The 15,419-nt window shown below is 39.5% G+C and overlaps 1 protein-coding gene across 1 annotated transcript; it reads right to left on the reverse strand.

Annotated features, from left to right (window-relative positions):
- Window positions 1-1,590: 1,590 nt before the first annotated feature.
- On the reverse strand, window positions 1,591-4,816 carry myl13 (myosin, light chain 13). The gene is made up of 5 exons (XM_085389352.1): window positions 4,664-4,816; window positions 3,124-3,151; window positions 2,556-2,705; window positions 2,203-2,376; window positions 1,591-2,108 (listed from the first exon to the last, which is right to left on the reverse strand). The coding sequence occupies exons 1-5, from the start codon at window positions 4,769-4,771 to the stop codon at window positions 2,002-2,004; spliced, it is 567 nt and encodes a 188-aa protein (XP_085245478.1). The 5' UTR covers window positions 4,772-4,816; the 3' UTR covers window positions 1,591-2,001.
- Between the last annotated feature and the right edge of the window lie 10,603 nt (window positions 4,817-15,419).

Raw genomic sequence — 15,419 nt, forward strand, 5'->3', positions numbered from 1 at the left:
ATTATTCCAATATGATGCTGCCAGTTTACTGCATTACTTAAACCATACAGTCAATATGTCCCAGCAACTATAAACTGGTGCCAGTCTAGCCGTCTGGTGGAAAATTGGCTGTGAACACATAATAGGTAAATATACTATATAGCCTGAAGCGGCTGGATGAGGAAAGCAGACTGAAAAAGATTATGATGAAGGTCAGCAGAGCAGTGAAAAAGAAGTGCTTGAAAAGCTATTTAAGGTGAAGGATAATGCCACGGTGAACTTGTTTCGAAATGAGTTAATCCCAAAATGGGATAGTCTTTACTGTAATGTCAAGATACAAGCGAAAAATCAAAGAAATTTCTATTTTATATTCAGATTTCAGACTTATGTTGAAATATGTTGTTTGTTTTTCAGCAATATCAGGAAAATAATGTAGGCGTAGCATGTTTGTATTTGTAGCCTCAGGCCTCAGGTAACAAACGAATGTAGTAAGTGGGTCCTTTTCAACTCATTCACAACTAGCGAAACCCCACAAGTATAAATAATGTCTAAGATTGTGATTCATTTAATTGAATGGTGCAGGCATAAAGCAACGGCGCTGAATATTTTACTTATTATTGCGTAGGTCCATAGAGCACCTGTTCAACCTAATCTACAACATGACAATGACGATATTGTTCAGAAATCTGAGCGCTTTTGTTCCTCTTGGGGAAATAAAAGGAAGATCCTTGTACAGGGTTGATGTCGTTAAGCTTGTATGAACTTTACCACCAAAATAGTATTTAAGCAGTACTACATAACAATGCTCACAAACAGCGAAAATTTTATCAGTTATGGTAAATTGGCTCATTATGGGTCTTACTAGAGGCGTGGGTTTACACGCTGATTAACGAGCATTATGAAACTAACCCTGCCATTGGATAAAATGCCAACCAGAATTTAAATGACTTTCCGTAATGTGGGACTAGCAGGATGGATAGGCTGTGGCACCTTAATGTTCCTCATTTGTATATTTGTAGCAGGGCTGGAGGTGAAGAATGGCATGTTGTTTTTCATTCGTCAGTGTTTACAGAATCCCCACATTTACCGCAAGTGAGAAATTTTTTGAGCAACAGCTCCCTCTGTTGGCTGATTAGGGAAAGTACTATTTTTTCAAAATTTCCTGTGATTGACACTGTAGTAAGTGCTGCTGCCCTATATTAGGTTTAATACAGACTTTAAATGTCAGTATTTATTTTTTTACTCTAAAGATGCTTTTCTCTTGGGGACTTTGACAAAATAAAATACATTTTGAGAAACGAAATTTAGGTATAACATTTTTAGAAGAAGTAATTGAATCAAATATATGCTCATTTACAGCAAACTACAGAGATTTTATATAGTTTCCTATTTTAATTGTTGTCCTGTTGCTATCTTAAGAATAACAAACAGGACACTCTATTGATTTGTCTGTTAGTATAGCTTCTTTTATTCATGAGGGGTCACCACAGTGGATGGTTCCACATTTTTTAATCAGCATTTTTTTTTCCTGAAACCAGTGAGCTTTTAGATTTGGCTAATGTGCTAACTACTAAACCATGGAGTCTCTGATTTGCTTCTTAATGCACTATATTATATATTATGACTCAATCTGAAGCAAAATGAACTGCCTTATGTGAAAGGCGCAGACAATAACACACATTTCTGCGTTCGTTTTTGAAAAATCGAGTACAGCCACAATGAGTGTTTTTATTTACCATGCTCTACAAAATAAACAGGGGCAATGTGCAGTGTGCGCACAGCATTAACATCAGGGACCTTAGAAAAAAAAATAAAACATTGAAATATTGATGAATTATGCTGTAGATCAATCCAAGATGCATGGAAATGAAAAATATACAAGATGAGATGTACAGAAATCTTTTGCGGTCAAGAATTCACAATGAAGGAGAGACAAACTCATTACTCACTCATATTGATTTCATTATGTACTGCGATGTAGCACCAGAATGACAATGAGGCTGAAAGAAACATCGGCCCCTCTTAAGATGCCATAATGTACTTAACAAAAGCTTCATAATTTATGCACCCATTAGCATCCTCTTGGTTTTGCATTAGCTGCTCCACCTCGTCCTCCCTCATCTTCTCACCTATGATCCCCAAGGAAGAACACAGGAAAGCAGTCAGTTCAGTACATTTCCTTATGATGACAGATTCATGAATTAAAGTTGTTAATTAACTCACCCAGTGTTGCCAAAACGTGTCTGAGTTCTGCACCCATGACCGTGCCGTTCCCCTCCTTGTCAAACACCCGGAGGCCCTCTACAAAGTCCTCAAATGTTCCACGGTCCTTGGCTTTGCAGATGTGTTGGTGGATGGGTAGAAACTGGTCAAAGTCCAGCATCTTGGTATTCATATCTGCAGAAAATAATGAAAGTGTAACAAATAAAGCACAAAAAAAAAAAGAAAGAAAGACGGAATTCCTTTGTAGTGGTGAACTTTATTTAGTCCGATATTGTACAGATTCTTGAACTACATCCAGCTCCAACGCTTAACAACAGCAATGACTCAGTTTGCACACTTGTCTCATTACTAACCTTCAGCTTTGGGCTTTCCAAGCACGTACATTATCTCTGTATTTGTGGGATTCTGGCCCAAAGCTCTTATTAGGTCACCACACTGGGCATAAGTGATTTTCATCTCACTGGTTGGGGTCCTGTCAAACAGCTGGAAAGCATCTTTGAAGTCTGTGAATGAAAAGAAAGCGCATTATTCCTTTTGATTTCTCATCTTGTTATTGTAATCTAAGAGAACATGCAAAGTCTTTGAGAAAAGGCATCACATGCTCTCTGTTTGTGTAACGATCAACAGCATAATTGCACGCCTCACATAAAAGAGCCCACCGCTAATGAAGGAGTCAAACCCTCAGATGTTCCTCTCTACCTAGACTGACATGCATCTTAAAGCCTTTTCAAAGCGACTGACACAGATGGATGTTTATTTTAATATAATAGCATATGCTGGCTCTAGTGTATCACCAGCTGCTGCTGAACATTTCTCACACACTTATGGGTGGCATGATCACACAAACAATTTATTCACTCTATAAATAACTCACAAACCATGCAGCCCAGAAGACAACTGTAACAGCCGCCTGAGCCTTACCCTCAAGTTGTTCAGGAGTAAATTCCAGCTGCAAAAAGACATAGAAAACAAAGCGACTGAGGGATGCTGATCATTTGGGACATAGTACCGCAAACACAGTGAATTCATTTAAGACGGTGAACTTGATGACCCTCCTACAGCAAGCCATTTTAGCAGGTCGAGTTGTGACCTTGAGGCTAAAACCCCCTTCTTACTAGATGTATACTGTCTACCAGTGTCGGCGTCATTTGAGTTTATTTTTAGATGTAACGTGGAATCTTTGGTGCTGTCAGCTCCACGGGGAAGTAACAAGGCCATAATGTCATGTGCATATGCACACGAGCAGCATTATTAGATATAAAGAGTGTAAAGTACATAAAATCTGTTAAACACCATTTAGAGTTAGAAAACCTGAGATCCAGCGATTTATATATGCTTCTAATTATTCTTCTATTTGTTCAGCAGAACAAGCAGAACAAAACCTTGAAGGGGAACCCATCTGTTTCATCTCATTTTTAAATTTTTAAATTTTTGTGTTTGTGTGAGAGAGAGAGGGCAGGGCGGTCTTTATCCTTCAAGCTCGGGTCCTCTACCAGAGACCTGGGTGCTTGAGGGTCCTGCACAGTATCTTTGCTTTTCCTGGGAAACTGCACATGTTTGACACTCAGGTGGTAGAATATATAGTAGAAAGAGAACTGAATGTTAAACCAGCTGTACAGCTCGTTTCTACAATCAGCTTTGTGCTCCATTAAAATCTGTTATTTTAAATCTAAAAATAGCTTTGGCCTCAGTAACCACAACAACTTTTGAAGTTTTGCACTTCAAGCATATTTTGAACTGTCAGGGCACGCCCCTGTTTCTGTCTCATGTCAGGCTACATCTACAGACCCCTAGACCCTTTGTGAGGTTTTGTAAAAATATTATCCAAAAACGTATCTAAGCATGTTTAAAGATGGATGAAGATGGCTATAATTATCTGTATTTTTCTTCCTCCCAGTTTTTCCACCCCTTTTTCCCCACAGAGGAATGGTGAGGGTGGTCTGCTATTTGCAGACATAATGAAGATCATATTTTGTGGATTTAACCACGGTCCATTGTAACATGGCAGCTCGCTCAACCAAGAAAACATTTATCCATTGAGAAAGGGCCAAGTCAGCAGAAGACAATGTTTCCATGATGTCTGACGTATCAAGTAGTTTGCTTCTGAACCTCGCCCTGACAGTGAGTTATGTGCTTTTTCCCCCATAACTGTCAAAGATGTGCGCAGTTTATGAAAAATTCTGTAAAGCTATGAAGGTTAGAAAAAATATTACAAGAATCACCATAATGCCTTGAAAAATCTTTACCCTCCTGTTTGTCTTGCACTGCCAAGTAAATGTCACATGGGGTCTCTGATGCACTTTAAACACAGGCATAGGTAACAGCATTGGACTCTTGAAATGAAGTCTCCTTATCTGTCTAATATGATTGAATAAAAAAAGGGGTTAAATTCACCAACAACCTCTATCTGAAGCCGATCCACAATCTGTGCGTACAATAATAATATCTGTTGATATTTTACCGTCACTGATGTTGGGTCAAACTCCGGGGTCTTGGGGCGCTCAGGCTCTGGGGGTTTGGGGGCAGCTGGTGCGGCAGGTTTTGGCTCTTCTTTCTTCTTAGGGGCCATTGGAAGAGACAAAGGGGAGGACTGACACACAGTAGAGTGATCCTGGACACTGCGGTCAGAGATGGGTGATTAGAGGCCCTTTATCCACTGTTCACAGGTGTCACCTCCACCCCCACAGTGCCAACAATAGGGGAGGACTATAAAAGGATATGCCTTTGTGCTTCTATTTAAGACAAAGGTTGTTGTGTGTATAACATCATCAAGACAGGAGTGATGGAAAACTACATTAGCTGAGATCCCCGGGCCTGGTTCCTTCTGTTAATGAAATATGAGCGTAGATCAGACTTATTTGCACAATCTTCTATAGATGCAGAGAAAAATGCTTTAGTGACAGAATGATGTCGTACAAAAATACTCAAAAAGAAGAAAGTGTTAACAAAGATCTACAAACTTTTAAAATGTCAAATCCACAATGCATCCATGAACATGCTCTTTATGAGCATGAATAATTAAGTCTCCGCTGGATCTGTGAATGGACGGCTTGCTTTTTACAATATTTTTATACGCTCACTGGTCTCTTTGTTAGCTACATCAGTTCAATTAATCAGTCAGTCATATTGCTGGGACTCAGTACTTTTAAGCATACAGACATAATCAGGATGACCTGCTGAGCAGAATGAGGAAGGTCGTTGACTTCAGTAATTTTGAATATAACATGACTTCTGTTGCCTGACGAAGTGGTCTCAGTATTTCAGAAACTGTTGATCTACCATCTCTGGAGTTTACAGAGAGTGGTTTAAAAAAGAGAAAATAAGCAGTAACTCAAATAAGTACTCATTGCAACCAACCCTTCTGCTACAGAAGCAGAAGACCACACTGAGTGCCACTCCTGTCAGCTAAGAACAGGAATTTTAGCCTAAAGTTACACAAGTTTTAGTAAAAAAATAAATAAATTGAACAATAGAAGATTGTTGCCTGGTCTGATGAGTTTACTTTCTGCTTTAACATTCACACGGCAGGGTCAGAATTTGGCACAAACAACATGAACACATGGATCCATCCTGTCTTGTATTAACAGTTCAGGCTGTTGGTGCTGGTGTAATGGCCCACTTTGGACCTCTTAGTTCCAGCTGAACATTGTGTAATATTATGATGGAACAATTCAATTCAGTTTTATTTATACAGCTCCAAATCACAAGAGTCACCTGAATGCGCTTTATATTATAAGGCAGACCCTACAATAATACACAGAGAAAAAGTAAACAACCCTATGAGCAAGCACTTTGGCAACATTGGTAAGGAAAAACTTCCTTTTAACAGGAAGAAATTTCCAGAACAACCAAGCTCAGCGAGGGGCGGCCATCTGCCGTGACCAGCTGGGGTGAGAGAAGGAAGACAGGAAAAAAGACTTTTAGGATCAGGAAATTTTCATCATGAATGTGCAGCTGAGTAATGCTACAATATCTCAAATCCCTGAGAAATGTTTCCAGACCCTTTATGAATCTATCCCATGAAGAAAAGGGGAAAAGGTAGTCCAACCTGATCATGAACCAAAGTGCATTACAGTGGGTTTATTTCTGTAGCTGGATAAACAAGTCACGTGTGGATACATCCACACATCTTAATCAAGATTTGTAAAGTCAGAAAATCACAGGAACTGTGATGCTAATATGAATGTCAAGCATGACCTTTCATTTCCAAGAAATTTCACTCTGCGTTAATTAGCAAATTAATTGCATGTTTGTGTGAGTTATTCTTGCACACATGATTCTGAGTTCATAACTATGTGAATAAAACCGAAAACATCAGACAGCTACCACCCTGTGTCTGCATTCAAGTGTGAATGGCAGCTACACAAAGCAGCACCCAGTGTTATCACAGATTACTTTATTCACTTCTCTGTTTGTTGTATTCAACTTTGCGAGTGGTTTGTACACATATAATCACCCTCGCAAGACTAAGATCACACAGACACAACACTTGGTGAATCCTATTTTAATGGCCTGAAAATCCCTCTGATCACACTAGATAAACGGTCATCATAAAGGCTTGTCCTGGCACACAGTGTGCACAGCGGATGATGCCGTCTCATTGGTTGTAATTTTGAATAATAATCAAGGATAATTGCTGTTCATCACAGAGCATTGTGGCACTGGAATTTAAGCAACTTCCCCTCTTGTTCAGATATCATCATTTTCGTCTTCCTCTCCTCACTAATAAATGCTACACTTCACCGAACAAGGTCAATAGTCAAAGATTGGTTAGGTAACATGAGGTCTCGCGTAGCTTGATTAAGGACATTTGTCCATATAAAAACTTTAACAGTGCGTAAAAACCACAAAATCCAAATGCTGATATGCTATGAACATCTCATTTCTTTGGTTCACATGACAGCAGGTAAAAATGAAGTCAAAAATAATTTTTATTATCGTAATTATAAAGACAGCAATCTTCAATTGATTGTCTACACTCCTCCAAGACTAAAAAGGGCTTCTCTCTCTCTCTCTCTCTCTCTTTTAACGCTGTGATTAAACAGTCGCAGTTTTCTGAATTTTCAGAACTCATTTTTCTTTCGAGGGGCTAAAGGTAAGTGGTGAGCAAGGCAGTGGAGTATTTTGATTTTTTGTTCTGGTGCTGCGATCTGTGGAGGATGAAATTTGAACTGTGCCTAAATACACAAGAATGAAAGCAGTGTGAAAAATAGCAGCTACAGATTCTACAGCAGGGAAAATGTATAAATTTGGCCTGTTTTTAGAAATATATGCTCGATGTGCTCCATGTCTTCACTCTACAGACTGATCATGATTACATCTCCATGTCTTTTCAAGGAAAGATGCTTGTCAGCAGCTGCTCTTGGCTTGCCTTTAAAGCCTTTAAAGAGCTCCCATCAAGCTCATGTGATAAAAATGTCAACTAATGAAGTCAACATTGCCTGATGGTAAGTTTGGTAAATCCTCTGTTAGGAAGTGGAAATACTGAATAATGTGAAACAAATCCTTTAATCATCAGTTTTGTAGGAGCCTGAATCATGTAATTTCATGACAGTGACATATTCAAGCGCTTGATTTAAATCTTGAGCTAACTATAATTTCCTTTATTAGGAATGATGTCACAAAAAATATGACTGGCCTGTCAGCACCAGCTTGTAGAAATGCTAGAAAAGGAGAGAAGGAACTAAATCATAATGATCAAGGGGATATTGTCTTTAAAATGCAATGAAACACAAGAGAAACACACAGGAAAATAATTTGGCACGCTCTTCTTCTGTTGCTCTGTTTGACTGTGGCTTCATGGGGGAGATGGTGCATAAAATTGTAAAAAGAACAAAAAAAAAATCTGATGAGTGAATGCTTGAGAAATGATTAGTCATGGCTGCAGTTTGTTCCTCAATATCTTCAAATGGGAGATGACTTAAATTGTCAGTGTCTGGTTTGAGCGAACCTACACAGAGACAGATGGAAACAGTGTATGTTAGCCCAAGTATAAATGGATCCAGCCATACATAGCTCACTGCCACCTCCCCCCTCAGATACTGTCAGGTGATCCCATCAACAGGCCGCAGCAACAACTCCTGACATGACCAACCACAAACACTCAAGCTCTCAAACCATCTAAGACCTGTGCAGTTTGCTATTTTGGAGTTAGTCTGTTGTCTGGCTGGCATGCACCTTGGAAAAACTCCAGTAAGCGCATAATGCCAATTGTTACTCTGACCTATCACACGACCTTCAGTGCAGCTGTGGCTTTTAGTGTATGATGTTTTAGCAGCCAGGATAAAGCAATGCTATTACACTGCCATTCCAAAAAGTGGCAGTCCAGTTCTGATGACTCACTGAAAAAGTACAGTTTTTATGAGTCAGACATCAGAAAGACACAAAAGCCGCAACAGAAAAATCACGATGTGTCAGTGACATGTGTTTTTTTTCTGAGGCAATTAATAGTATATGATTCTGCTATACTGTAGATGTGACTCTAGTCTTCTGAGGATGTACTTAGCAATCTATGGGACTGTTATTTGTTACCACTGAAGGCAAAGTCCTGAAAAGGCTGCAAAATGACCCCCCAAAAAAACCTTCAACAGGGGTCGTCATAAGCTCCCAGAAGCCCTGGGCCCATTCAGCACTGTCAAACAATCAGAACATGTTAGCGACAGGCTGGGCGAAGACCTGCCAGATCTGTTCTGCAAACTATGGATATCGATGCGTGGATAACATAACATGTATCACATCCGGGTTAAGATTTTGTTTTTCTCCAGCGGGCATCCATTATTGAAGATTTTCTCATGTGCAGTAATGAACAAACAAAACATTCAGTTTGTCACCTCTGTAGTCCAGAACATTTCACACTGAGCACTATATTTGGATGCAGGTTAAGACCCACTCTCGGGATGTGTAGCCCCCTCCGAAAACATATTTTTTTTTGTAATTTGTTTTCCCCTGTAGGTGCAGGGTAGCACAGCTGCACATGCCAAAGCATTGTGTTGCTTTCAGAATTTGTTGTGCATTGTGTTGACGTCACTGATGTGGAAGCAGCCTGAGCTACGGCCGATCTTCAGTGGGGAAAAGAAATAGCTAACCCTCTTAACCAAACATGTAAAAGAGGCTGAAAGCAAAACTGCAACCTGAGCACTATGTAGATGAAGGCTTGAAACCTCTGTCATGTTTCATGGCTGACAAAAGCAGCCTATTCCCCATGAGCGCATCTGCTCATGTTGAGGTGCTACATTATCACTGATAATCAAAGAAATAATCAAAAAAATGCCTGACTTTAATGCAGAAAATATCTTTGGTCATTTCACGTTCTATGCTGTACAGGCTGTGGATTCACTTCTGATCCGCAGCAGAGAACCTGCAACCTTCCTCAGAGGAATGACTCACTGCTGCACTGAGCAGTAAGATCAGGAGCACACAGCGCTTGACCACACAATCTGCTCTGCTAACATGATCACAGTGATGGCATAGAGATGTAAAGCTCCTAATGCACCCGAAAGCCTCTGTTATGGCCTGCGCTAACATAATCGCTGTGTGAAGTAGCTGAAGAGAAATGGGCTCAGGGCAACGCTCCTTTACAAGCTGCCTCACTTATGTCAGCATAGGTGCCACATGGTGCAGGTCAAGAGGTAAAGAGGTAAACACCACCATCAGGCTGTTCCTTATTTAACTATCAGCTTTCATCTGAACCTATTGGTGTGATTGTGCAAGCAGTGTCAATAAAACACACTGACAGCCTGCATATTAATGCTTCTGTCAAACCTGGTGTTCCCTTATTCTGAGTTAGCTGGGGGCTTTCACTTGCCAAGCTAACGACTGAGCTCACCTGTGATTGTGAAAGTAGGAATAAAGCCCATAGCTACCATCCCCCTTTATTTATGCCACCTATAAGCTAAAAAACCAACGTATTTTTGTGCAAGACAGAAGCTTGGAAGCTTGGAAAGCCCCCACCTCAAGTAGGAGGTGGGGGCATTAGCAGGTCATATCTCCGCTGTGGTCAAATCTGTGATCTGGCAGTTTTTATTGTGGGAAGTCTGCCATGCAGGAATGCTAAACTGCTTGCCAGGGCTATTGCATACGCATACGAAGCAAGAATACAATAGAAAGATAGCTTATGAGCAAGGAAGACTGAAAGTGTGCAGGCTGGGACTGTAGAACAAAAGACAGAAAGCTTCTCTGTGTCAGAGCTCGGTGCAAGCCTTTCCATTGCTGGCATGGAGGGTTCAGACAGATTCCACGAGCTGCTGTGGGCTCGGGGTTATCCTTGGCCTGGTGAGTTTGACTGAGGGAAAAACAGGCCTCGGGGTGAGTGTGAAGTCTAAAGCCGAAGAGACATAGAAGCTACTTAATTTTCTTTTTTCTTAAATTGCTTGTAGACCTATTTAGGTCCTGCATCAGTGTAGCAGAAAGATAAAGGAAAATAAGCAGCTTAGGTGGGCAACAGAGCTTTTGTGAAAAGAAAGAAACATTCTCGGGATTCGTTTCTGTCATTGAAATTGAACATAAATCATCAGAGATGAATCATTATGAGGTTGATACATAATTTTACAAAGCAGGTGATCTGCAGTAGATGAGCAATATTTTATAAATTGAATTAATTATTTGTAGCCCATATAGAATACTGCACATTCACTCAGAGATTTAAACACAGCATTAATGTGATTATCAGTTTTAACACTAAACAGATCTGTTCTATACAATTGAAAAAATTAAATCTGAAGCTGGGGAGATTTAGTCTTTTCCCTGTTGTAGCAGGTGCGGTGTTGGGGAAACCTTTTTTATTTGCTTTCATAATTCTTTACAGGGCAACATTAAGTCCAGTGCTCTGTAACTGCATTAACAGACAAACTACCCTTTGGCTCTGTGACAGGGCTCTGTGGAGCGGGGGCGACACTACTCCACTGTGATCATTTACGAGCACTCAGGATACAGCGTGTCCTCGCCAACGTTAATACTAATAAGGTGGTTAATATACCAGCTCAATTCCTGGTAGGTTTTGACGTGTTCATTATCAGGTCCACAAGGCAGTCAGTGAAGTGAAGGAGCGTGTAATTAAACTGTCCCCTGTCCAACTAGGATCCGATGTGGTATCCAGTTTAGTGTGCTGAAGTGGTAATGGTGCCAGTCTGCACAGGCATCACTCCAACATAGACTCCATAGCTGCCATGTTGTTTGGCAGAAATTCTTATTTAGTAAAGAAAATATAAACACAGGTTTTTTTGGGGGCTCTCAGTAGGATTTCCGCTAAAATATATTTTATGCGAAACATTTAATCTACGTGTGTTTATGAAAGTGTGCGTCGCCAGACAGCAACATTCGTCTTACAAACTCCTAGTCTTACCTATTCTGTCACAAACATTTACACGTGTAATAGATATATAAAAAAGCACCCTTAATGTTCACAAGCTAAAACTTCATGCATCAGAGGCTTCACGTTAAAATGTAATGAGAGAGAGGTATTATTATTCAGGCGCAAGATGTCAGTCCCTAATTATAACTTGTCAACATCTGTGCTGTCAAACATGGAGAGCCCAGCCAGCATCTGAACTACACTGCCCTCCTGTGGTCACAGGGTAATTAGCTGGGTGTCGATATTGCCACTTAATTTAGTCTTCTCAGTTGCACAATACTCAAAAAATACAGAGAGGGATGACATCTAACAATCCAGTAACATCTTATTACTGGTGGACATTTGAAAGAACATTTCTCGTTATTTGACCACAATTTATTGATCAGTTAGTCTTAAGAATATGCTAGCGTCATTTAATTGAATATGTCATCATCTTCAGAAAATGGGGTGGTTAACTGTCACAATCTGCCAAACTCACAGGTGTAAATTATGAATAGAAATAATTTTTTTGTGCATATATATGTATAGAATATGAAAGAGTCTGCTCAGACAAACATTTATTAGCTGGTGAAAAAGAAAGAGGAGCAAAGATATGGCAGTGTACCAACGGGAAGTCAGCAGAATACAGAGGGATGCAGAAGAAGTGCAGAGGTTGGATGCAACAAATCCCCTGTTACCTTGTAAGGGAGAGCATTAGGTGTGAGGTTTAATAGAGCCTGCGGGCAAAAGGATCCAGTGATTTCACAGCACAGCTTTGTTATTGTAGCATTCTATTGCACGTAGCAGACTCGTGTTTTGTTTCCACAGTATGTGTTTTTTGGCACTGATAGCTGATGTGTTTTGTCTCTGTTTTTTCAGTTTTTCTGTAACTATAACTGTAATGTGCAGCCATTTAGAGGAAAAATGACTCATAAAACATGCAAATCACAGAAAACATTTTGTTTGCATGTCGAATGTAAAACCATAAACGTGCACACTCTCATATACAGTTGTGGAGTCAGAGGTTTACATACACTAATCATGGTCATGAATGTCATGGTAGCTTTGTACTTTTAATGGTTTTGTTGAGCTTTTTGTTTTACAGGGTGGAACAATTATACAGCATGCATCTTTAATCACTTAAAAAAAAGAAAAAAGAATTGGATCCACAGGTTTGAATTTATTTTGGATTTTCTGTCAAGACAATAATCCCAAACACACATCAAAACTGATTTTGAAATGGATAAAGCAGGCTAATATTAAGCTTCTGAAAGGCCCTGACCTCAACCTTATTAAAAATTCTTTAAAAGCTGGATCTGCACTAGGAAAACAACCAATTTAAATGACCTATGTCAATTCTGCCAAGAACAGTGGTCAAATATCCAGCCAGAATTATGCCAGAAGCTTGTTGATGTCTACCAAAAGCATCTGATTGGGGTGCAACTTTCTAAGGCACATTTAACCAAATTTTAGTTGGGCTCTTTGGGTATATTTGAGCACAAAGAACAGCTCAAAGAAATCATCAAAACCCCCAAATTACTGTGACATTTATGTCCATGATGAGTCTACATTTAAACTTCAGACCACAAATGTAGCAGGTATTCTCAGGAAGGAATAACAGTTTTATTCAAAATGCATTTGTTGTTACTGAAAACACGAAGGACAAGACTGTAAGGAAACATGAAGAGAACAAACAAACTAAATGTCTATGCATTTTTCTGCCTGGCTTTAAACACTTATTCATTTGCACAGAAAAACTTGAATTTGCCTGCATGTATGAGCAGTTTTGGGAAATGCAGAGAAGAGAACTGAGAAAATAAACTTCAAAAATCTTTTGAAAAATGTGCCAAAGCAATTGAATAAAAAACAAACAAACTGTAAAAGCAAATCTTTGAATCCGCAAATGATTCATCATCATGTGTTTCCCTCATATCACCTTTTTCCCCATTAGAATACAAAATGTTTTACCTCAGTTAATATGAACTAACATAGAGAAAATAATGGGTCAATCTGGAAGTTTGGACACTTAATCGTGCAGAGCAGCACTGCTGAATTATTCCGACTTTTCGAAGACAGCCTTGTTTAAAATTATCCTCACATTAGTTTGATGTCACATCTAATTTATTTGATTAAGGCCCCATTCTTTCTGCTCTCTGTGTAATTATCTGCTTGTACCTTGTCCCCACTATAGACCTCTTATATTTCTGTGAGTCGGTGGGAATGAAGAAAGATTTATCGAGGTACTTCACATGTATTGATCCTCCCGAGGACATTCATTCTCTGAGTTTGACCGAGCTCAGCAGCCAAGTGGTCACAGTGACCACTAGAGTGCCCTTGCTGAGAGGCAAAAGTGTCACACCAAGTAACTCTGACAAGCGTTGTTTATTTAAAATTGCATTTTCAGCTCTGCAACGTGCAAACAGTTCTCTTATTAAAGACAGTTTTCGCTTAACTTTAAACCCCATGTTGCTCTTGACCAGTTAAGTGTTTACTCTGCTCTGCTCATATGATTCCTGTTTACCACAACCATATCTACTCACAGCAGTGGAGGCCATAGTTTCCACTGTAAATATGTTTTCCCTTTTCCCCTCATGTTATTATTTATGGCACCGAGCTGTAAAAATTTAATTCTGCTGATCTTATATTTTTTGTAAATAATTAAAGTTTTCCCGTTCCTTAAAGTTTGAGGCCAAGCGTGATCATGTTAGGACTCTGCAGGTGTGGCCTGGTATAACAAAAAATCATATATGATTTACTTTTGAACTTTTTTAACCTATTTTTTAAAGAAGTTGTTTAAACGATAATGATGGAAATGATGACCAAGTAGCATGCCACAACAGGACCAAGTCTAAGAGTATTATCATCACTTTGTTGTTTAGAGCGACCCACTTTAGCAGAAGCAACAGTGTCTATACAGAAATATAGAAGATGGGTGACGTGTGTGTGTGTGTGTGTGTGTAAACCAAAAATAAAAGAAAAAATGAGGAAATACACAATTATTCCTTCACTTTAACAAGGGGAAAGTTACATACTTGATGGCGCTCACCCTCCTGTGTCTCTGATTCACTTCTCATGCCTAAAACAACCAATTATCATTCCTCATGACTCATGCTTTAACCTAACCCTGTAAACCCAACCCAATCAGAGGGACAAAGCTTCGTAGAACTCTCTCACAAAGTTTTCAAAGTAAACGCCATCTAAAGCATCGCACGCTGGTTCGAGCCAGTTTCTGCTGTTCTGTTTTGGGAAAGAAATGGTGACCTCATTGCTGATTACATTCAGTTTATCCAGATAGTATGTCTGTAACAACAGATTAATTTGCTGAGAAAAATACATCGAGCTATCAGATATCCTAAGCAGCTACTGCGCTGGCCCCTCTGACATTAACTGTTAGATTTATGTGCCAACTGTTTTTCTTTTCTCGTACTTTAACAATTACACAACCCTACTTTTGTTTTTGAGTCCCTTTTTGGTTTTGTCTTATTGCTCAACACTTTGGTTATCTTGGAATTTGTTGACAGTGGTGGACAATCTCAACTCTGAAATTATAGCGCATTTTGTACTGAATTGCTTGTTGTGTTTGAAATGTTATTATATATATATATATATATATATATATATATATATATATATATATATATATATATATATATATATATATATATATATCCATCCATCCATTCGCTTCCGCTTGTCCTTTTCAGGGTCGCGGGGGGCGCTGGAGCCTATCCCAGCTGTCATAGGGCGAGAGGCGGGGTACACCCTGGACAGGTCGCCAGTCTGTCGCAGGGCCAACACACAGGGACAGACAACCATTCGCACTCACTTTCATTCACACATTCACACCTAGTGACAATTTGGATTATTCAATTAACCTATCCCCACAAGC

The sequence above is a fragment of the Rhamphochromis longiceps genome, linkage group LG18 (assembly GCF_057381845.1).
Source record: "Rhamphochromis longiceps isolate RC_006_pf linkage group LG18, R_longiceps_female_GT1.1, whole genome shotgun sequence".
Classification (NCBI taxonomy): Eukaryota; Metazoa; Chordata; class Actinopteri; order Cichliformes; family Cichlidae; genus Rhamphochromis; species Rhamphochromis longiceps.